The sequence below is a fragment of the Zootoca vivipara genome, chromosome 8, assembly GCF_965207765.1.
Source record: "Zootoca vivipara chromosome 8, rZooViv2.hap1.1, whole genome shotgun sequence".
NCBI classification, from domain to species: domain Eukaryota; kingdom Metazoa; phylum Chordata; class Lepidosauria; order Squamata; family Lacertidae; genus Zootoca; species Zootoca vivipara.
In genome coordinates, this window is record NC_142591.1 from 34,200,843 (window position 1) to 34,225,936 (window position 25,094).

The window sequence follows — 25,094 nt, forward strand, 5'->3', positions numbered from 1 at the left end:
GTTTTGGACTACAATTCCCATCATCCCTGACCACTGGTCCTCTTAGCTAGGGATCATGGGAGTTGTAGGCCAAAACATCTGGAGGGCCGCAGTTTGGGGATGCCTGCCCTAGTCCAACAGTCTACCTTCTATGCCACACTGTTGTGTGCTCTGCTCGTGGGCTGATTCAGAACTCTCCACCACCACCACCCCAAAATATCTACAGCACTGAGCTCAAGGGAACCCAATTTCCTCACCGATGGAGAAGGGAAAAGATATATGTAAAAACAAAGGTAAGGAAAAAAAGAAAAACACAATGAGTATTTTTATCTCCCCTCAGCAGCAATACAGAACTAGCAAGGACATTATGGGCATCTGGTGCCCCAATGTGCATTGCTCTGTATGAATGGCAAGCACAGAAATCTACCACTGATCCCATCGGCACATTTCCCAAATGTTCATCTAATGTAATGACAACTCTTGCAGGGATAGTACTACTGATGCACATTGCTGAGCAAATGCATTGATGCGCTTTTTACTAGCTTTGGCTTACTCTGGTTCTTTGCCACTGAGCAATAATATTCATGCAAAAATGTTCAGAAGACATTGCATTGCCCATGAAGAGAACTCCATCAGCTAATACAGAATGCATCAGCTTAGGCTTAAGAAGACACCATGTCACTCCAGTCTTAATGTGCTGGCTGCCAGTTTACTCCGGGTTTCACTTGAGGTGGTGGTCCTTACCTTTAAAGCCCTGAATGTCCTGGATCCTGCATACCTCCAGGATGGGGAAACTGTGGCCTCCCGGACGTTGCAGGACAACTCACAACATCCCTGACTGGAGTTGATGGGAATTGCAGGAAATCTTCTAGTGGGACACAGGTTTCCCCTCCTCTGCATTGTAGCTTCCTCTGGGCTCACTGAGGTTATCTGAGGAGGTTCACTCAGCAGAAATCCCTCAGTGGTAGGATCTAAGAGAGATCAATGTTGGGGAGCTCACACTATGGAATTTCCTATACTCAAGAGTTCCGTTTGACACCACACATCTTAAGTTTCCGAGACCAGCTGAAAACATTTCTAGTTTTTAAGGTATCTGTAAGTGCTTGCCAGTTAGGATTGTTTTAAGGATTATTCTGTTTTGTGTATCATTGTTTTCACTTGTAATGGTTTTGAACCTTGCTAAATCTATCAGTCAGTCAATGGCCGTCTGTGTGACGTCCGAGGATTCTGTACCTCACATGCAAGTGATGGCAGCACACCACACAATATCTCTACTGAACCTTTAGCGTTGAAAGGAAATGCTGGATAACAACTTGAGGATAAAACGTCCAGAAACCCATGCTTGTTACGTTCCATATTCTACAAAAAAAAATGGCAATGATGTTTATGGTTTGTGAGCAGAAAATGCAAAGGACCTGCAGCTCTTTTGCTCATAGTGTGTTTCTACCACAATCTGCAGTCTCATCATGCTGCACACCATGACCAGGCCTAAACAGTATTTCACAGGTACTAAAAGTCCAGCCGATCTAAAGAAAGATGCAAAGGTTCTGCTTTATGCGTGTTTGAAAACATCACCATTTAATTTTCCCTGATTAGCCTGAAACTAAGTGTAAAACAAAATTCTACATGCCTTTTCTGTTCCTCCTGTCACTTTGAGGACATTACGGTTAGGGGAAATGAGCATGTAAATGAACTGACTTTTCTAACAATTATTCTACCACTGAGGTCCAGCGCCGAGGGCCTTCTGGCGGTTCCCTCGCTGTGAGAAGCCAGGTTACAGGGAACCAGGCAGAGGGCCTTCTCGGTAGTGGCACTTGCCCTGTGGAACGCCCTCCCACCAGATGTCAAAGAGAAAAACAACTACCAGACTTTTAGAAGGCATCTGAAGACAGTCCTGTTTAGGGAAGCTTTTAATGTTAGACTCACTATTGTATTTTTATATTTTGTTGGAAGCCGCCCAGAGTGGCTGGGGAAACGGGGTATGGGCAGGGTATAAATATTACTATTGTTATTGTTAAAAAGAACTTTCCTTCGTATTCTTGGAAACTTTTACAGGTAAATATCTTTATAATACTCATTTTAGAGGTACCTCAGAAGTTATATAGTAAAGTCAAATCATTCCTGTTATTCTCTGATCTAATGCTTTAATATTTTGTTTGTGCTTAGCATTGCTAAATTCAAGGTGAAGCTTGACAGAAGAGTTATCCTTATCATATTATTAAAATTGTGCAGTGCAGCTGGGAAGTGCAGGGGAAAAGGCACTGATAATTGCATGACAAGGTACAAAGCTATACACAGAGCATATTTTACCGGGAGCTAAACCTATAGCACACCTTGTTCAATCTCTGCGATACATGCTTTATTCTAGATTTCCGCAATCTGCTCTAAAGTCTACAAAGTACTCCTATACATTTCCTCAAAAATATATGGAAAATATTTCATCTCTAGACTGTCAAAAGATTACGGTGCTGTTTCTTTCACAACGCACTCGATAAATGTGTTGTATTATATAAGCACTGATCAAAGCAGAGAGTCATGAGAGCATTTGTGACACCAAGCATTCTAAATCCATAAATGTCAAAAAGTACCTTGCTATAAATCCCTTCCCATAATGTACTATATACAGTAATACAAACAAGGGTAGGGGAGAAAAGGAGGAGGCTGAAAAGGATCTAACATCTATGCAACCATCTCCCTTTCCAAAGGCATGTTCAAGGTGCACATGACAAGTGTCAAATCTCTTCCAAATGATACCCTAGACTAGAGCATCTTCGATCAACCTGCTGTCTTCCAAATGTTGGGCTACAACTCCCATTATCTTTTGCCAGCAAGGCTTGATAATGATGGAAGTTATAGTCCAGTAACATCTGAAGGTTGTTGGCAAATGATACATTTATCATCACTGCTTGATGAGTTCTTATTTTGTTTCACAAACACACACACAAATCTAACAATACAATTTGTCGCATTGCCTTCAAGAACCAATGTGGTGCCTTTCAGAACTAAACTGTAACTAAAAAAAAAGTGATGTGTACACTTTCAAATTTTATTATATATTCACGTGGCCAAAATCCATAACAAAGTTCTTGCTTGACTAATAATCATTCATTAATGTAAGGAAGTCTTTTAAAAGAGCAGAGATATTCATTTACACTTATTCTGCTCCTAATCCAACAAGCTCAGGGTGTTGTCCATCGTTTAGCATTTTATTCCCACAACAACCCTTTAAGGATGGTTAGGGCGAGAGATAGTGACTGGTCGGTCCAAGGTAACGCAATGAGGTTCATTGCTGAGTACAGAGTTGACCTAGCCTGGGATTCTAACTGCTGTGCATCACTGCCTCTAGAACTGGAGACTTACTCAATTCACTTATAAGAAAGAAAGAAAGAAAGAAAGAAAGAAAGAAAGAAAGAAAGAAAGAAAGAAAGAAAGAAAGAAAGAAAGAAACTAAAGATTTTAAACTAGGACTGCAACATTTAAGGCAATTAATCATTTATATTAATCAATTAAAGTAACACATTTTGATAAATTAAAAATATGCCTCTGGTTAATGGGTTCAATGGGGGGGGGAGTTTTAAATAAAAGTATCCATAATAATTGTATGACTGTGTACAGGGGGAATACGTGTTCTAAGATTATTCTTTCTACATGCATGTATCACCTTAAAACACAGAAAGTATACTTTTTTTGTTTAGAGGCATTTTTATTATTATTTACAAATGTATGCATATGTTTCACTGCATGAGTAAATTAATGAAAAAGTGCATTGATTCACCCGAGTATGCTAAATTAACAAATGATATGGAAGAACAGGATATTCAGAGCTTTTCCCACATGAAAATCATGATAAAATCTTTCAGATCTGCTGGATATGATTTGAAACCTAGAGGGTAGCTAGTCATATCATGCATATCCCATGGTGTGCACACTGTTTAATTTCCTGAGGGAAGCATTCGGTGGATAGACTGGCAGCTTTTCTTCCCCTTTTTATTATCATCCTATGAGATATCTACAACTACAATTTACCAGGAATGGTAGTGACTGTTGTAGCTCACCTGTAATGGCATCTCTACCTCGGAGACTTTGGGCATGCTGCTGGCAAATGGCAACATATCAACCAATGTGTGCAGGCGTACAGGTTCTGTGTAAATAAATGTACTCTAAGTGACATCACAGCATTTGGGCACACTGCGCACAGGAAATAGCGAAGTTTATCCCACACAACAAGTTTGCAGGAATTAAGCATGCAATGATATTTATGTCCAAAGAACAGTTCTCCCATAATCTCTCTATTACTGTTGCAGACAGCCGAGACGATCTGTTTATTTTAATGTTTCTGTTGGAAGCCACCCAGAGTGGTTGGGGAAACCCGGCCAGATGGGCGGGGTATAAATAATAAATTATTATTATTATTATTATTATTATTATTATTATTATTATTATTACCAGTGAATCTAAATGCCCAAGGCTGACAAGGAGACTTTTCTAAAAGGGGAGAGGATATGATGAGTGAGGGGACAACAACCAGTCCTAGAGTTCTTTTCCTAAGAAACATAACCACTTAGAGACACTCTAAGGCAGACAAGCCATTCACACCAGGGCGTGGTCATGGCATCCTTTATAATGAAAATGGCAGTGGATATGTAAATAAAATTCTGTATTTTTTCATGTATAAGACTAGCTCCCCCCCCTAAAAAGTAATGTCAAAAATTAGGGGGCGTCTTATACATGGATACATCCCCCCCATTTTCTTAAATAATAATAATAATAATTTATTATTTATACCCCGCCCATCTGGCCGGGTTCCCCCAGCCACTCTGGGCGGCTTCCAACAAAACAGAAATTCTAAAATACAGAAATCCATCAAACATTAAAATACAGAGATCCATCAAACATTAAAAGCTTCCCTAAACAGGGCTGCCTTGAGATGCCTTCTAAAGGTCTGGTAATTGTTGTTCTCTTTGACCTCTAGTGGGAGGGCATTCCACAGGGTGGGAGCCACTACCGAAAAGGCCCTCTGCCTGGTTCCCTGTAACTTGGCTTCTCGTAGTGAGGGAACCGCCAGAAGGCCCTCGGAGCTGGACCTCAGTGTCCGGGCAGAACGATGGGGGTGGAGACGCTCCTTCAGGTATACCGGACCGAGGCCGTTTAGGGCTTTAAAGGTCAACACCAACACTTTGAATTGTGCTCGGAAACGTACTGGGAGCCAATGTAGGTCTTTCAGGACCGGTGTTATGTGGTCTCGGCGGCCGCTCCCAGTCACCAGTCTAGCTGCCGCATTCTGGATTAGTTGTAGTTTCCGGGTCACCTTCAAAGGTAGCCCCACGTAGAGCGCATTGCAGTAGTCCAAGCGGGAGATAACTAGAGCATGCACCACTCTGGAGAGACAGTCAGTGGGCAGGTAGGGACTCAGCCTGCGTACCAGGTGGAGCTGATAAACAGCTGCCTTGGACACAGAGTTGACCTGTGCCTCCATGGACAGCTGTGAGTCTAAAATGACTCCCAGGCTGCGCACCTGGTCTTTCAGGGGCACAGTTACCCCATTCAGGACCAGGGAGTCCTCCACACCCGCCCGCCTCCTGTCCCCCACAAACAGTACTTCTGTCTTGTCAGGATTCAATCTCAATCTGTTAACCGCCATCCATCCTCCAACCGCCTCCAAGCACTCACACAGGACCTTCACCGCCTTCACTGGTTCTGATTTAAAAGAGAGGTAGAGCTGGGTATCATCAGCATACTGATGGACACCCAGCCCAAACCCCCTGATGATCTCTCCCAGCGGCTGGGAGTCCCCAAAAATAGGGGGCCTCTTATACATGGGGGCATATTATAAATGGAAAAATACGGTAGCTGGTTTATGCAGAATTCCTTCTTCATGTGGTCCTATAGTGAAATGCATGACACAGAACTCTTCAGAAGAGTTGAAATAAACACATGAATTGGCCAAGTGCATTGGCTCTGGTGCCCCTGATCACCATTCTTTTCACCCTTGTAAAGCTAGGAGCATCCTGCTGTCAGGGGCTAGCTGGACACTGAGGAATGGTGGCTGGATTCTGATGGGTGAGCACTGGGAGAAGGTGGGTTGGAGACTGACTTGGCCACTGTCTCCCAGGACCAGAAGAGGATTGAAGAGGGAGGGGCGGAAACATGTTACACACAGATGCAGTCTTTACCTGTTTTTGCACAGCTCTGATTGGGGAGATACATAAACTGAGGTTGGGGACGGGTCTCTTTGTTGCGACAACTGCCTCATTGGGTGCACACCCAATAGTAGCTCAGAGATGTAGGAATGAGGGAAATGTCCTTTCCTAGCTTGTAAGTGTACTTTTGACAATAAAGAGTTAATTCCTCACTCTGAACATTCCTTGCCAGACAGCACCTTGACATTCTAGGACCTTGGAAAAGCAGCTTTTCTGAAATGCACAAGTTCATCCTCCATTTCATGGAGGGTGACAGCATTGGCAATGGGGAAGTTATTACACTTGTACCCAAAGGCCCCCTTCACATGTTTTCTTTCAGAGGAAGAAGAACACCTGAAGAGGGTTTGCAAGTAAAAAAAAGTACACTCTGGTTATCTGTATGAATCATAGCTGCCAAGTCTCCCGTATTCCCCGGGAAACCCCCATTTTTCCAGCCGTTTCCCGCTGGCAGCCCGGATTTAAAAAAAACAACCGTAAATCCCCCGGATTCTTACCGGCCCGGGGAGGCTCCTTCTGCGCATGTCTGTAGTCTCTGGACATGCACAGAAGCGATTTCTGGCGCCATGGCCATTTTGGAAATGGGCAGAGCATGTGTAGAAGCAACTTCCGGTGCTGCTCTGCCCAGTTCCAAAATGGCTGCAGTGCGACTTCCGGTGCTGTGCCGCGCCGATCCCGGATTTTTCAATCTGGGAGTTGGCACCTATGGTATGAATCTGCCATTATATTCGGTAGATGAAAAACTCTAGCACCAGAAGTTGCAAAAATAATCTCTTGCTATCCATAGTAAATTCATATTATGTAACGACCTAAAAATGCTCAGTGCTCATGCTCCTTTTTTGCTAACCATTGAGCGTACCCTTCTATACAACAGCTCTTCAAGCAACTATTGCTGCAGTCAATGACACACACAAGTAGTTTCCAGGAATATTACTGACAGTGAGCTACCAAATGTCTAATGCCCTTGAACACAGAGGATAATGTGCCAGTTTTGAGATACATCCAAGCTGACAATAAATCAGTATCACAGTTGTAACAATCTGAAGCAAAATACCTTGGAGGACTTGTTTTCTCTGCGAAAAAAGTTGAATTTTTTAAAATGACAAATCAAACTGGGTAGTGATCAACATGTTCTTCGGAGCATCATGTATTTGTTCAACTGCACAGGCCATAATGTTGTTATTTTAATTACACCAATGCTGAAAATTTTGGTTTTGACCATTAAGCAAGTAGAGACTAAGAAATCTGTCCATCAGGGTAGGGTGACTTGGAATTAAGAAGACATTATGAACCCCTGGTCAGCAGCATCACCAAGAGTCTGTGATTTTTCACCCCTGCAGTGATTTCTGAATGGACAGTTATCTGAGGGTTTGCTTCTGAATAAACACAAAGGACAGGAACTCTTCTTCACAATACTGCATTCAGTCAGAATTGCCTGGCTTGTTTTTTGTTGTTGTTTTTTTACATGTTAAGTGCAAAGCTGCTAAGGAGATAGAACTGACTTCTAAGTCAGGCTTCTTTTTCCAGTGGACAAATAGTACTTCATTTTATGAAGCAGGCAAACTTTTATTGGTCTCAGATGACCAAAATATGTGAAATTTACTCATTTTGTTGTGTTGGAAACAATCGACTAGGTCTCCAAACATGTTCTCAATCTCCTCCCATCCTCTCTCAAAACCTCTTTTCTGCATATGCTCTGAAACCTAGAACTTTGCGCAAGCCAGTAACATATTACTAGCTAAGTTAGATTACCTTTATTAATTTTGTTTTAAAGTCAGTGTGCATTAATGTTGCTTTTTCTTTCCCCCTAACCATTAATCTTTAGAATGCTTTCCACATGTAAAATCGTACCAGGTGCAGCCAGTGCAGTGGGGCAACACTACAGAGCTTCTCTTCTGACACCATTGCGGCTGCCGCTTACCTGAACTGTGTGTGGGGTGGGGCAGGCGTGAAGTAAGGACTGCACATGCACACCGGTGAAGCTCCTGCCTGTGTGCTTACACAGCCCAGACCACACCATGCCCACAAGTCTGCCCTACCAGACCTACCAGTGACGCCAGTGTTGGGAAGCCAACTCTACCACGCATCTCCACTGCAACTGACTTGACACTCCTGGGCTATATGATTGCTAAAGCTACTCCTTGCATGATAAGGTTATTTTATAAGGATTTGTTAAGTTCTGTGTTCACGGGGCTATGGGAACCTATATCCAAAGTTTCTCCCTTTATTATTTCCCCCTGGAGCTGGGCCGAAGGGACTTGTGCTGGTTCTCTAACAGTCACAGTCCTCTAGCAGTTGAACAGTCTAGAGTAGGGCATGAAGTTCATTCTGTCTGGTGGCAGCCTATTGTAATTCTTCCCCCCCCTTCTTTTTTTTTTGGGGGGGGCGATAATCTTATACAAACATGGGAGTCTGCCTGTAAGGAATTGTCTCCCCCAATCACATAAGGTAACACAAGTATGTCTGGGAAACAGGCATGCAAAATCTTGCAACAATCAAATCGCTAGTGAGCTATACATAGAACTGAGGGTAAATTCTGAATAAGATGTTCTGGGTAAAATATTGTATTGTACATTGTGATTTGCTCCCCCACATATGAACCCTTTGTTTTAGATATCTGTATGCTTGATCATGCAAGCTGCTTTATGCAGGACATTAATTTGAGTGTTATGTGTCTGTGTGTGTGTGTGTGTGTGTGTGTGTGTGTATATATATATCCTTATGAACTTATTTCAATATTCTGTTTTTGATGATAGCCAGAACGACAACATTTTTTGGTCCATCAAACTCTGCTGTACAATTACATGAATTTACTTTTAATAAATTACCATCTTTGCATATATCAGTCAAACCACAAAGGCTAAATACTTGCAAACAAAATGCATTATTAATTTAATTGTCACAGCCTATTTAGCTAACTTTCATTAGTATTTGCTATAATACACAATGTATAAAAGAGCAGAATCAAATTCAAACCATAAAGAAAAAGCTGATTTAATGGGCCTAGACAATGGGTTTGGAGTTTTGTTTTTTGCAGAACTGTAGCCAAAAAACTAGTATTACACAGGTATGGGAATGCTATACTATTAAGCTGGATAGATCAAACAACATTCTGCTATATAATGTACCTGAATGTTTGCAATGTTAAAAAAAAATCCAGATTTTTTAAGTCTATGCATTTTCCTGTAAGGCAGTCTAGTACAATATCTTCTGAGTGCCTTCTTTGAAATGCCTTCCCTCAACAAAGGCTGAGAAGAAGCTCTTAAGTAGGCTAAGAAAATGTTTTTTTCTGTGTATTTGTTGTGTGTGGGACATAGCTGCCAAGTTTTCCCTTTTCTCGCGAGGAAGCCTATTCAGCATGAGGGGAAATCCCTTAAAAAAGGGATAACTTGGCAGCTATGGTGTGGGAAGGGGAGGACACAAAAAACTGTTAGGTGGCTTCTGTATGTATTTTTTTAGAGGTAGGGGCTTGCGAAGCATGGTGTATGTGTGTTTGGGGTGCTTGGGGATTTGGGGCCCCCAAGATACATTCCTTTCAAACTGGAGGGGGGAGAGCTCCATTTTAAAATGGAGGAATGAAGTAGGGAAAATATGTTTTGTGTTGCACAGAGGTTTCCCTACAAGTCCTTGGGGAGAAGGGCTTTATTTATGGCTGCAGAGAAAAAGGGAGAGGGAATATTTGGGGGGGGGGTTATGTCTCCCTACTTGGAATTTTCAACATTTTTTTACTGTCTCCGGGGCTGCTTTGTAACTTGTCCGGGTTGCTCTCTTCTCACTAGCTTTTTTTTTTTTAATTGGGGCAAGTTCCATTTTCTCAGGGTTTGCTTTAAAATACATTTTATCCTTTGAGGGTTACAATGCAATCCTAGCCTCTATTCAGAAGTAAGTCCAGCTGAAAGCAATGGCATCTTCTCCAAGGTAAATAAGATTAGTACTGAAACCCTAGTTGTGAAGTCATGGTTCAGATCACTTCTCAGTCTTGAATTTTAGCCACACCACTTTCTGCCTTAGCATCCTACTTCCACACTGCAGGGCTGTTGTGATGATTACATTATTATGTATTAATATTTCCATTATTAGGTGAAACATTTTACAAAGAATGAATTAATCATATAAAAGAAATAATCATAAAAACGCCAGTCTCTTGCTTCTGTGTTTATATTGTCTGGGTTTATGCAAAGGCCTTCAGTGTATGTGTGAAAACACTGTTTGTCTGTCTGTCTGTCTGTCTGTCTGTCTGTCTCTCTCTCTCTGTGTGTGTGTGTGTGTGTGTGCTATTGAAGTGTGTGAGGGTTTGTGGAGTGTGCGTGCACACAAAGGGTGTCTGAAAGAGATTGTGCTTGCACTGACCAGACCCTGTTCACCAGAGAGCTGCTTGGCTGAATACGGAGCTGAATTCTAATCAGCCATATCCAAATGGAATGGAATGCTTTAAAAAAAAAAATGCTTAGTCCGGTTCAACCTCTTGATTAAGTGTTTCTTCAAGCCAATCAAAAACTTCCAGAAGGGACAATTGCAAAAAAAAAAAGGTGAGCATTTCAACAAGCCACGTACAGGTCAAATCTAAGCCATCACCGGCAAGGGACGGCTAGTAGGAAATTAAATTGTGGCTGCAGGCCTGCCAGAACTGTTCAGCTTTACAGAATATTAAGGGGAAATGCCACATTTTCCATGAAAAGAATTGCCAACAGGAAAAAATTCGCTTCTATAAACATGTTTGGATCTGCTGTGTGTGTGTGTGTGTGTGTTTAAACAGATAAAAAATAAAAGCACATATCTGTCATATCCATCACTAGTTCAGGTAAGGTTTAAGTGCAAAATGTTGGTGTCCTGATCTTGTCTATTTGCTTCTGAGGCCACATGGGTTTAAAATTTGGAAGAAGAAGAACATCAGTATCATGCTATTCTACTGCAAGGTAGTACTTACTGATCTAGTCAAAACGCTTTGAAGTAGAATGGGAGACAGAGAAGAGAAACAGGATCACCAAGAAGGACTTCAGAAAAACAGAAAATAAGCAGCCTAACTCCATACCGCTAGAGATTAAAAGACTCCTTTATTTTATTTTTTTTATCTGAGGTGACACCTAAAAATCATACCTCCTAGGGCTCAGGTAGTATATCTGAATACCTATAGTCTGATTCTTTATGGTTCACATAGTCACAAGGGTGGCATAAGTGACTTCTATATAGTATTTATGATAATTATACAGTAACTACACCTCAGTAGAAATATATATTTCTAGAGAGCTGGAAATGAAATAAAACACAAGAAGAAAGTGCTGCAGAATCCAATTCTGCTTCCAGAACAGCCATCCTTTATGAAGCAAACTCCTCTAGCTCTAACAGGGTACACCTGTTGTTTCGTGTAATTAATGCATAGATGAGTTCGAAAGCATGTCAAAGTCCAAGTAGATAAATAGGTACCGCTCCAGCAGTACGGTAAACGGCGTTTCCATGCGCTGCTCTGGTTCGCCAGAAGCGGCTTTGTCATGCTGGCCATATGACCCGGAAGCTGTCTGTGGACAAACGCCAGCTCCCTTGGCCTATAGAGCGAGATGAGCGCCGCAACCCCAGAGTCATCCGCGGCTGGACCTAACGGTCAGGGGTATCTTTACCTTTACCTTTAATAATATATCACAACTAGAGTGATGGGAGAGCAAGAGAGAGGCTTATCTTATTTTCCCCCCGCTCCCGCCCCATGGGCCGTAGCAGCTATTTGGACAAGTGATAAAACAGTAACAGGTCAAAATTATGTCTATATACCATTACCACCTCTGCTTTTGTATGCCACACAGAAACAAAAAAGGATGCAGCTCTGTGTAACATTTCCAGAACAGCTTTTAACCTATAGTTTGATTTGTATCTCAACAGAGCTGTAAAATAGTTACTTTACCTTTCTTTTGGTGTGCCAACTCCGTGTTTTCCAAGTAAGTGAGTATTTAGGTGCTTCTTCATTACAAACGCCACCCTGAAAAACAAAAATAGTTTTTTTGTTATCTTTCCAGATTAGAGAACTTATTTCCCCTAAATATCATGAATTCACAATATTACATATTCTGGAAATTTTGCAGGGGTGCAGCCTAACAGCACAGTACAGGGGAGGTACCAAAAGACCATGAAAAAAATCCTGAATACACAAACACAGTTTTATTTCTTTATACAAAATAAATGCACACACTGCCCAAGGATGAGATGTTTGTTTTTCCCTCAGGCTCTTGCTATTTAAGAAATATTAAGAATTCACCAAAAAGATATATCAAAATAGTATTAGTAACAATTTCATTTGTTTTGGTAGAAGCCATAACCAAGGTAAAGGCATTCAGAGTTGAGCCACAAATTTGGCTCTTACGGTCAATGCAAACAGAGGAGCACACAATGTAACATAATTTTTCTTAATCAAAAGCAAAAAAGCACACAAACTCAATTGATGTAACAAAAAAATCCCTGTGGCTAAACCCAGACATATATTTTTCACATGGATCTTTATATAGGGGATAGTGGTTAATGTAGTGAACACTGTATCCAATAACAGTTTTACAAAACACACTGAAAGGCTGTTCCAAGAGTAATTTCTGATAGTGGCCAACCAGAAAGGTAGAGGGCATTAACACGGAGTCTTAATTCTTTAAAAGCAAATCCACATGGAACCAAAGTAATTAACTCCAAATAGCTTTCTCCTGGTTCATCTTAATACATGGGTACAGCCTAGACAATGGACAGTTAACATATCAGTCAAATAAACTCTCACACACGAACAAAAACCGTATCCACAATTTCCATGTTGATTGGATCATAATCAGCTCGCTATCACATTCTCTAGCAAGTGTATGTTTTGCAATAACGTGCTTTTGAGAATTTAAGGATGAGCCATGAGCTATGGAAACCAGATGTGAAGAAGGCAGAACAATTTCTTAAATTATGGAAATTTAAGAGCTGAACCTGTATTCTAGTCTGGATAGAAGGCTAAACCATTTATGCATGGGCATTGCAGCAGGAATGCTAACAAGTAGGACCAAAACTTTCTTCAGAAAGAAATTTTGAACATTCTTCAACTCTTGGACTGATGATTGGCAGAGACCTTAAAGTTCTACAATATATAATATTGGGGGCGGGGGGAGAGAACAAACTTAGGCAACAAAATGTAAGAGCTGGAGGAACAACTTGTCTCCCCTTGTATAAAAAGAGCTTTAGGATCGCTCATACAATATGACTTGAATTGATGTGAATAGCATCCCAGTGAATTAGGAACTAGCAGTGAAATGGGCCCCTAAATAACAAAAAAGTTTGTCATATAGGGTTGTTAGAAATTGTCCAGTTAAATGTGAAAGCTCAATGTCGAGCCTACCAAGTGGCAATAGTGACCGCCTCTATTGCATCTGCAGAAAACAGCAGCAGGAGACTCTTTCAGGTGGTTCACAATTTAGCGGAACCACCTGCTCCATCGGGGCCCGGTACGGGCCACATGATCTCCTGCAATGATTTTGCAAAGCTTTTTTGCATATAAAGTCGCTCAGATTCAGGAATAGGTAGACTCCACTGTGGGAGCAGGGCCAGGACGGGAGAGTGCTAGAGTCCTGTCTAGTCAAGTTGCATGGGATCAATTCCAATCTGTTACTTCTGAGGATGTGGACAGGTTGCTTGGACGAGTGAAACCAACCACTTGTCTCCTTGCCCATCCTGGCTTATAAAAGCTAGCCGGGAAGGGCTGGGCGATGGGCTTCATGGGGTGGTGAATTCTTCTCTCTGTGAGGGAGCCTTCCCAGACCCACTGAAAGAGGCGGTCATTAAACTGCTCTTAAAAAAAAAAATCTTTAGACCCGGCCAATATGGCCAACTATTGCCCAGTCTCAAATCTTCCATTCTTGGGCAAGGTGATTGAGCGAGTGGTTGCTGAACAACTCCAGGCATGCCTGGAAGAAGCAGACCATTTGGACCCCTTCTAGTTGGGATTCAAGTCTCATCATGGGACTGAAACTGCCTTGGTCGCATTGGTCAATGATCTCCGGCGGGCTAGGAACAAAGGTGAGAGCTGTTTCCTAGTTCTGCTGGATCTCTCGGTGGCTTTTGACACCACCGACCATCCTTCTGGACCGTCTAAAGGGGCTGGGAGCTGGGGGCACTGTTATACAGTGGTTCCGCTCCTTCCTCCTGGGCTGTGTTCAGGAAGTGGGGGGGGGGGGTGAGTGTTCAGACCCCTGGGCTCTCACTTGTTCTGTCCTCTCTCCCATCCTTTTCAACATCTGCATGCAGCCACTGGGAGACGTCATCAGGGGGTTTGGGCTGGGTGTTCATCAGTATGCGGATGATACCCAGCTCTACCTCTCTTTCAAATCAGAACCAGTGAAGGTGGTGAAGGTCTTGTGTGAGTGTCTGGAGGCAGTTGGAGGATGGATGGTGGCTAACAGATTGAGGTTGAATCCTGACAAGACAGAAGTACAGTTTTGGGGGGAACAGGAGGCAGGCAGGTGTGGAGGACTCCCTGGTCCTGAATGGGGTAACTGTGTCCCTGAAGGACCAGGTTTAAGCTTCCCCAGAAGGAATAACAGAGCTCTATTCTACACCCCACCCCACTCGGTATGCCAGACCTTTGGAGAAAATGGGGCCTTTTGTGCATTCTTTATCCAGTGATCAGTCCCCTACTTGAACAGGAAGCTTCCATTTCTTGGTGATGTGAAGGTGTGCAAAGACCTCCCATCATGGCTTGGTATGATACTTATGCTGAGAGCAGCTTTTGTCAACCTGGCACCATCTGACGGCCCCAGCCAGCACATGCTTTTGTTTTGAGAGACAGAAACTATCTGTGGGACAAATTGCATGCCCTTGGTATCTGTATCAAGATCCTACTGTCAAAAACAAGAGTAGGCAGGAATGGTCTTTTAACAGACCCAATCTCAGCAATGAAGGGAGTCAGACAGGGGTGTGTTTTGGGACCCCTCCTTTCCAGCTTTTATGTTTTATGGCTGGCTAAATTGCTTGGGAAACTGGATGTGTGCCCCCACGGCCATAGGAAATGGAAATCTAAGTACAGTGGTACCTCTACTTACTAATAACTCTACTTATGAATGTTTCTACTTACGAATGGAGCTCCGTCCGCCATCTTGGATGCGGTTTAGATAGGATTTTTTCTACTTACGAATTTTTTCTCCCAATGCATTTCTATGGGATTCGGCTTACAAATTTTTTCGAGTTACAAATGTGTGTTCGGAACGCATTAAATTCGTAAGTAGAGGTACCACTGTATCCTCCTTTGTGCAAGTTTTATGATTATATTATGTTACCATGGGTGGTTTGTAAAAGCAGGTGGACCTGCTGGCTAACTTTTGTGAGAAGGAATAGTTTCACATTAATTTTACTAAAACTAAAGTAGTTGTAGTTGGGTAACAACACCAACACCACCAACAACAACACCAACATCCATCAAACTGTGAAAAAGCACGATCTAAGTCCTTCTCAGGAGAGGGTTTTTGTTTTGAATCGTACAGATACTTGGGCAACAAGCTTGCTAGGAACAAAAAGGCAAGAAAGTACAACCCATATTTACAGATAACTTGGAACCAAGACATATGCAATGTGGAAGGATAAGAATCCAAAGAGCAGAGATGGGTGTGGGATTGTGGGTTGTGCTGCTTAGTTCTCCTATAATTGTGGGCAGCTCTACACATTTTCTGCACTGATGCTTCCAGGAGCAAATACAGAAAGCTTAGCTGCCATGCATGCAAACACCCATGAACACACCACTGAAACCTTGGCCTAACCAATACGTGAACTGGGCCCAATTGTGTCCAGCTCAGGTGTTGCTCACTGCTAGCCAGAATGAAGAGAAAAATGAAGGATACTAGTGAACACAAAATAAACTCCTCCCATGTGGCTAATGAGAGATGTGCCATTTCAATTTCAAAGAAATCTTCTTGGTTTAACTGTTGTTTTCTTTGAAAAGTAAAACTGAAGTTGGAAGAATTTGCTTGGAAATGCTACCACTGTTGAGGCCTAGGCAGAGAGAAACAATAATATGTATTATTTGATCATTCCTTGACTACAGTCTTTGAACAGGAATTTGGCACTAATGGTGCCAGAATATTTAAAAACAAAAAGAACATAATACCTAGCATTATGTTGTATGTTGAAACACAATGGGTTTTCATTTAATTTTGCTAACAACTGTAACATATAGGTGATTATTCTATATACTTTCACTTTTATTGCCTTTATATCAATTTAATTATGTCATGTAATCACTTCAAGAATATAGATATCAGAGAGGGTTCAAACTAAAATGGCATCTTTGATAACCAAAAAGAAAGAAAGAAAGAAAGAAAGAAAGAAAGAAAGAAAGAAAGAAAGAAAGAAAGAAAGAAAGAAAGAAAAAAGAAATTACTGCTCTTACTTTCAGTGTGAAAAGGGCTTGCAAACATTTTTGTTAATTATGTATTACAGCTGTCCTTCATAAAGTTAATTACTAATAGCTGAAAGGCACTGGAAGCCTATTTGCATATGTACATGAAAGGCATGACATATGCAAAAATATGATTTTAATTAGCATTCCATGATATGACGGGCTACAAATCAAGCTGGCATATTATAAGATTTTTAACATTAAATGCTGAATTCATTTGGACATGCTTCTACTAATGGACAGTGCAAGAACTGTAAAATACTGTAGGATTATGGCATATATGAGCCACAAAAGCCAAGAAACAGTATATTTTCTGTTACATATATGGTAATGTCTCATCTCCACGTCTGATCTACTTTGGGCATATTCGCATTATTACAGAAAATCTCTATACTGTGCAGCCTTCAGGGTGTAAGAATATAACTCTGTATGTTTAAAATGATAGCGACTTCATTATTTTTTTATAAAAAGAAACACATTAAAATACAATTGATTCTTGCGTTTTCATATTTGAGTGATATATATAGGGACAACGCAGCATCTCAAATTCAGAATAACCCATTGCAGTATCATCATGGTGACTATGCAAGTGTCACAAAAATTATTGTATATATGGAAAATGATAGTACTGACATAAAATCCACAGTCCTAATAAGAGTACAAGGCATTCCAAATTTAATGTTATTGCTTTTGGGCAGAAAGCAGAACCATCTCAATATACACATTTGAAATTAGCAATAGTCTTGTTTTTGTAAATCAGAAACCTCCCTCCTAGTTGATTATCAGAAATAAAAATAAAATTAAGATACAAATATACAATGAGTCCATCATCAAATAGGCCAATAAGCCAGAGCTTATGTCAAATGCAATACCTAATTAAAAATATCTAGAACGATTCACTACTCCCTTCCCCCTGGAAAAAGCCAACAGTTAAGCATATACATGCCTTTACAGTTCAAGGCAGGAGAAATACCTTTATTTGAGAATGAAATATACATGTGGGGTGGGGATGTATGTACGCTACTTCAAGCTGACTTTGATACTGGGAATTCCCCCTTCCTCATAATATTCCTTGTATAACACAGATATCCTCTTGAAAGCTGGATGTTTGTCAACAGGATAACCTTTTTATTTCTTCCTATAGCATTACTAAAATGCTGGGAGGAAAGATGGGAAACCACCCCCAAATATTATTCTGCTACTGCAAAAACTTTATTGTTTTGCAGATTCAATTCTTTAAAAGGCCTGACAAAAGACCACGACGGCCCTGTCATTAGGCAGAGCGAAGTGGCTGCTTCAGGCAGCTGATTTTGGGTGTCATGAAAGGGCAGCAAATTGTTACTTATTCAGTTTATGGTTCCAGAATTTTTACTGCCACAACGGGTGAGAGGTGCTTGTGGGACTGTCTGCCTCAGGTGCTTAAATAACTTGGCTGGCCTTGAATACGGTGCACCTTGACTTGCGGGAGAGGGGTCACCTTTTGCTGCTCTACCTCAGGCAGTGCCATGGCTTGGGCTGGTCCTTCAAATGACTCCTTCACATGCTGGGAACTAGAGGCATTTGGAAGAAGCTCCTGAGTTCCCTTATCATTAGAACTAGGCACAGTGCTATATTACAGTAATTTCAAAACAAGATTTGGATTTGATGCAAATAAAAAATTAAAGGCCTATTTCATTATTAAATAACGATTATAAATTATTTGCAAATATTTTGGCTAATAGGATGAAAAAATTTTTAGGTGAATATACACATCAAGACCAAGCAGGGTTTCTTCTAGGTAGACAAATGAAGGAGAATATAAGAAATATTCTAAATGTGATAGAATACCTGGAGATAAAAAATGAAGAAGAAAAAAGCAGCAATGATGTTTATAGATGCCGAAAAAGCTTTTGACAATGCATCCTGGGATTTTATGAAAAAAGTGCTTGAAGAGATAAATCGTGGTGATAAATTTCTAAAAGGAATACAAGCAATATATTCAGAACAGAATGCGAAATTAATTGTAAATCAGGTGATAATGAAGGAATGTAAAATACAAAAAGGAACTAGGCAAGGATGTCTGTTATCACCGCTGTTGTCCATCTTGGTCCTGGAAGTACTTGCAAGAAACATAAAAGCAGAAAAAGAGATTATAGGGATAAAAACAGGGAACAATAAATTAAAATTGAAAGCCTTTGCTGATGATTTAGTAATTACGGTAGAGGGTCCGAAAAACTCTCTCCCTAAGGTGATAGAGAAAATTCAAGAATTTGGGGAAGTGGCAGGATTTAAATTAAATAGAAATAAAACTAAATTATTAGTTAAAAATCTAAAAGAAGAGAAAAAAAGATTTGGTGCAAAGTACTGAGATAGAAATTCACAAAAAAGTAAAATATTTAGGGATATGGTTAGCAACAAAAAATATAAATGTGCATAAAGACAATTATGAAAAAGTTTGGTGTGAGATAAAAAGGAATCTAGAAATATGGAGTAGAATGAACCTTTCCCTATTAGGAAGAATTGCGGCAATAAAAATGAATGTGCTGCCAAAAATGCTATTTCTTTTTCAGACAGTCCCAGTAATGGGCAAGGAGGCTTGCCTCAAAAGATGGCAAAAGGATATTTCCAAATTTTCTGGGGGGGGGGAGCAAAAGGCCAAGGATTACACATAAGATACTTACTGATAGAAAAGAAAGAGGAGGCTTCGCCCTCCCAGATCTTAAATTATATTACAAGGTTGCATGTTTGGTTTGGATCAGGGACTGGATAAAATTGGAGTAGGCTTGGAAAAGGTGAGGGTCACATGCCTTATCAACCCCCAATGCTACAATCACCATGGAAGGTATAAAAAGGAAGCAGAGCTGAGGTGCTGGGTCTGCTCAACTACCCATGTGGATGGACCTTGGCTTGGCTGCTCCATGGCCTCTACAGGACAGTGCTTTGGGTTTGCCTCTGGACTGCAGTTTCCTGGGCTTTGGACTTTGCATATGTGGTCTGACCCTGGACTGTGTTTCCTGATTACTGAACTTGGGAGTGGACTGGCTTGCCATGAGGTAGGTCAAGGGTTCAGGACATGGTGGTGTTCGTAGTGTAAAATCAGACAATCGCCAGAAATTGCCACCACTGCAAATGAATGATCCAGTCTTCATAAAGACAACAACCAAAGATGCCTTGTTTACATACTGTATATTATTTTACATCCAAGAGGTTTTCCTCCACCTCCTTTTCCATCACCTTCAGTACAGTAAGTGCAGGTTGGTATATAAGAGACAATTGTACTAAATCTGTTCAGAAACATTAAAAAATAAAGTAGTTTTCCATAGAGCCATAAACCAGCAGCACATTCCTTAAATAACAATAAATAAAACAAAATATCCATAGCCAGCTCCTACAAACGTAAACTCTACAAACAAAGGTTACCCAAGTAAACGATATTGGTCACATTCTATTTACAAAATCCATTGTTGAGTTGGAGAGACGTTTGGCCCTCTTTCTTTGGATTACACGGCTACTGGAGTAGAAGAAACAGATCAGGAAATCTCTCTATCTTTGTGTGGCTTTTTCTCTTTAAAACAAACACACTCAAAGAAAACTGACCTAGAAATCTGACCTGCTGACATAATCACTTTAAACAGGAAAAGTAATCAATGGTGTACCTCCGTCATACCACTTATTAATATGTATATAAAAACAATGCCTCTCTAGACATTGCAAGTGGCATTTAGCTCTGTTCATCTACTTTCATTTTCTTACTCAGTACTCACACCTTGGGCCAGTAGGAACAGAGGAACCCCCTGGAGTGAATTTATCTGAAGGCTCCCTGAACAAAAGAGGGGCCTGAGTCTGAATCCTAATCCTAATTTATGTTAAGAGCACTTAATGAACACATGGAAGTTTGCCACGAAGCTCATATGCTTAGCTGGCTGTCAACAGATGGAATCTGAATAGGTAATACAGACTAATATAGCAAATGCCTACCTTTCCATAACAAGTATAAATAAGATCAAGCATATGAAGCTAGTAGATTTGAAGAATGGCAGCCCAATTTTTAGCAGGGGTGGGGTAGTGTGATATTTTTACATGTCTTCAACACAGTTCTAAATTATGTACTTTTAATAAATTCTGCTGGATTTAATTTTGCATCTATTTACAAATGGGGAGCATGTTTGTAAATTGTCACTAGACTTCTCAGGTTTTGAAGCATAGCAACAGGTATGGTGGCCTTTTCCCCCTTCCTCCATAAAAAAAATATCTTTAAGACTGAGAGAACAAACATCACATATGGAGGGAAAATGAGCAGGTATTATTCTTAAAAGCAGGCATTTCACTGGCCCAGCATAACTTTCATCAGCAACTTTCATCCCACTGGGAACAAACAATATGAGTGGCTATAAAACACTACCGGTAATACATTTGAAAAGGAACAGTGCTGATTTGCTTTTAGTAATAGAAACCAAGCTCTGTTAACCAGGAAATGTCCATACTGCATGAACAATTCAATGCAAATACTATGCAAGTAGAAAATCTACTGTATAATCCAAAACACTGAAGCTCAAAAGTATACACCTTGATACCAGCTACTCCATGGAGATTTCTAAGTGATCAATCTGTATTACATATTTCGAACTGACTAGCAACAGAACTTGCTGATGAAACTTGTCTGACCTCTGAAACCATCCTCAAAACAAGGGCTAGTTAGCAACATTGGTTTACAAAACCACATTCTCCTTATAGTACTGCCAACATTGGAATTTTGTTTTAGAATAACTTGACACTGGTAAGTTAACCCTTAGCAAGACTAGTTACAGGTAGGTAGCCGTGTTGGTCTGAGTCGAAGCAAAATAGAAAAAAAATCCTTCAGTAGCACCTTAAAGACCAACTAAGTTTAGCAAGACTGTCTGTAAAGCTAGAAAAGGGATGTTTTTAATGGATTGAATTTTTCCTCTACTACTTCAAAACATTTCAGGGAGAGTTGTAGTTCTAATCCAGAATAGCAATTAAACCTATCAATCCATTTAGCAAAAATACTTTTATCTTCTCATTCTTTGCACCCATGCACAAAAGCACAAAGCAAGCCTTTCAACTGATACACATTATGATAAATATTAATATGTGGAGTGTTGATGAGAATTCATATGAGTAAGCTTTGAGAAGGAATCCAAAAGTGATTACCAAACATAAATGAAGCCCATAATGTTTTAGAAGCAGCACAGGTCATCATTAAAAGCAAACTGATCTAGAAATAAGGACCACTGAGTTTAACAGCTATGACTTAACAATGGAAATACATCCACTGTGTAGAATTTAACTCTCAGAAGCAGAATTTGATGGGTTTTTTTATAATAAAAAAAACCCGCATGCCTCCTCACGGAAAGAGGATTCCATAACTGTGTTATTTAATCTGCTTTGACTTCCCACAGCTTTTAAAGATAGTTGGTAGCAAGTTGAGGTTCACGTGAAGGTGTGAATGATATGGCAGAAGGCAACATTTTGGAATGTAGAAGCATTGGAGGGAACCTTTCTGTACCTTCCATGCACTGTGTAGACTTATGTGGAGTATCTGTCAGTGCCCCAGACTCCCATTTCAGCAGAATGATGGACAACAGGTTTGTTGATGTGCTGTTCAATGACCTGCATCAATCTTCAGAATAATTTACTGTCTATATTGGACAGATCATTATGGATGAGTTGCTCACTATCAATCAATCAGCTCTGCTCTTCCTGCATATTCCTATATCTATCATTCAAAAAAGGGAGAACTGTCTCTCAAGATGCTTCCATTGCTGTGTCTGTGACATCAATATGTGCTGTTCAAGATGCAAGAGAATTATTAGACCTGCATGATCAAATGGAAAGGATGGTCCAGACCGCTTCTTTTTTCTATTCTGCCAGAAGATAATGTCCTGGTCTCCGGATGAAACCGGATATCTCTGGATAAACGTAAAAACTGAAGTAGTTTCATATAAATCCATTAAAATAAGGAAACTAACTGTGTGAACTCTTACAAGGCAAGTCTAATAGGGAAGTTTTCTGGAGGAAGCCTTCTCTATTGTGGGATCAAGGCTTTGGTACTCACTGCACTGAGAAATCAGATGGACTCCTCCTGTTATACCACACTATGCTATAACAATTAGAGCAGGGGTTGGCAAGGTTCATCTTGCCTGGGCCAATCACTCCAGCGGAGATCCCTCCGTGGGCCGGATCACACCTGTGCCCGCGATTTCTGGCATCAGCGCATGCGTGATTTCTGGTGCCATGTGCCGGTCCCCGCGCCACGCTGGTTTAGATCAGTGCGGAGGGACTCACCAAGTGGGCGGCTCGGTTGGGGGCGGCTCGTGGGCTGGTTAAATGACCCCCGTGGGTCACTTGTGGCCCATGGGCCTTAGGTTGCTGACCCCTGAATTAGAGGTTTCCGGTGCCAAGTGGCACCAACTATTTGTGTGCCAATGTTCAGGGAGCTGAAGTACTAAGTTGCACTAGTATGCAATATAACAATGTAATTACATTTCTAATTATCTGTTTTTACTGCCATCCAAACATCTGTGCACCATCACCTTTAACAAGTGTTTTGTAATCTAACAGCTGCAAAAAAACTACTTTAAAAATCCCTGTGCTTTTTGCATCTGTGCTATCACCTCTCAGCTCTCCACAATCTAGACTTTGTTTTTCATAAGTTGTGAAATGCAACCTTAGGCTTAGATTTTACAAAGAGCCTTGCTTCAAAAACAGATTAACATCAACTTCCAATAGTATGACAGTACCTGAGAGCATGGCTCTTCTTTGGCAATGCCAAATAAGGGTGTTTTAGCGCTTACAGAATGAATTGTGTTTACAGCCCACAGTGGCACTACAAATTTCATAGCCAAGATACATATAGCAAAACTTTCCACAATTACTCCATACTATATCCATTGTGATAAAATCAACCCCTATCCAATTCTTCAAGCACCACCCTTTCTTTTCATTCTTGTCTTTCGTACCCTCTTAGCAGTAAGTGTCATCACTTAGACATCTGCAAAACCACTAAGAGGGGTTTGTTAAAATTTCCAACATGCAAAAATCACATTTCTAACTGGGAGGGCTTCTCACAATAATACAACTAGAATAAGGAGTGAGAGGTCAGTATAAAGGCTTGTTTCCCAGCACCCGGGCTCAGTATTAAAAAGGCATGATTCGTGCATCTTCAACCACACACTTCATAAACCATTAACTAGCCTGGGATGAGTATAGTTGGCTTACATTCCGAGTGTATCACACATGGAAACATGGGCGTTTTCATGTATGAGCTGTGGTCTACAGTCCACAGTGAATGACAGAATTATTTAAAATATTGTTATTAATTACTCACCCACCATCCAGGGCAAGTAAAAACATTTTAAATGCATGGGAGACTCCTGTGTTTAGTAAAGAAATTCGTTATCCCTGGGATCCCAACTTTGCTTGGAAGCTGATCAAATAAACTTCCCTAGCTGCTTTGATCTGCCAGCATCAAGAGCCTTATACCTTGTTTTAATTCTTGCCAGGAGGCACATACTGTTCATATATCTCTTAATTTTGGACTACAAGTGAAGGTCCACGATCTTTGTGGGGTAGACAAGTGTTTTCTCAAGGGTATTTGTAGCATTGTTTTGCCACAATGGAAATTATTACAGTGGCAAAGCAAAAGGAGTCAGAAGAGATGGAATAGCAGTCTCACATGCAAACACTGAAATGCAAATGGTTGAAATGTCCTTATACAACGATCAAATGAAAAAAGTATGAAAAGAAGATATCATTATGCTGTGCAAAATAAAAGAAATATATTCTGCATTTGAAGAGCCAAGCCTCTGTTGTGGTTAGCAATCAGTATTATTTCTTATATGACAGAGAGCTAAGCAGATATCTGCCTCTGCCACCAAGCTATCAGATGGGTTTAAGAGATGTTTAAGGTTATCTACTGCTCTTTGATCACTTATTTGTATTCGTTCTGGTTTAATGCTATGTAATTGCCTTTGTTTACTCCTGACGCTTTCTTCATTTGGCTGCTGGTGATTGACATGCCCCCACATAGTGAATTCAAGTGTGCCCTGCCAAATGACAGAACATGAATGCTTTCCCAGGTGTGGTTAACTACCAATCTGTCCATAGGCAGGTGCATTGAAAAGAAAGCATTTCCTTCTCCATGGTGATTCTCTAATATGCACCCAGAATATTACTGAATCCAGTCCAGGGCAGGGACTAAATGAGTTCTGCGCCGTCATAATTGGGCCTGACTATCCCTACACTGATGTTGGGAAGCCATACCACAACCCTGTAGGAAACCCACCTCCTCTGCTCAGTGAAACTGAAATGATAATGTTTCAGCTTATGCAGACAACTGCAGTGGTGAGAAGGAGCAACATTAGATGCCACAGACTACTTGCTCATCAGCAAATACATAGCAAAACTGATGAGGAAGAAGAGGAGAGGGAGCAGCTGGCGATAATGGTGGTGTGGAGATGGGTCTTGCTGAGGGAGCGGAACCCATGGCAGGTGCCTTGCCCAAGGGTCCTCCGTAACCTGGATAC

The 25,094-nt window shown here is 40.8% G+C and overlaps 1 protein-coding gene across 4 annotated transcripts in view; it reads right to left on the minus strand.

Annotated features, from left to right (window-relative positions):
• The window catches only part of ZNF407 (zinc finger protein 407), a 349,915-nt gene that overhangs the window by 204,284 nt on the left and 120,537 nt on the right, over nucleotides 1–25,094 (minus strand). For all 4 annotated transcript variants that reach the window (XM_088676266.1, XM_035125684.3, XM_035125685.3 and 1 more), the window contains exon 4: nucleotides 12,070–12,144. In XM_088676266.1, the coding sequence (XP_088532392.1) occupies nucleotides 12,070–12,144 (75 nt within the window). The remainder of the gene's footprint in view (nucleotides 1–12,069; nucleotides 12,145–25,094) is intronic.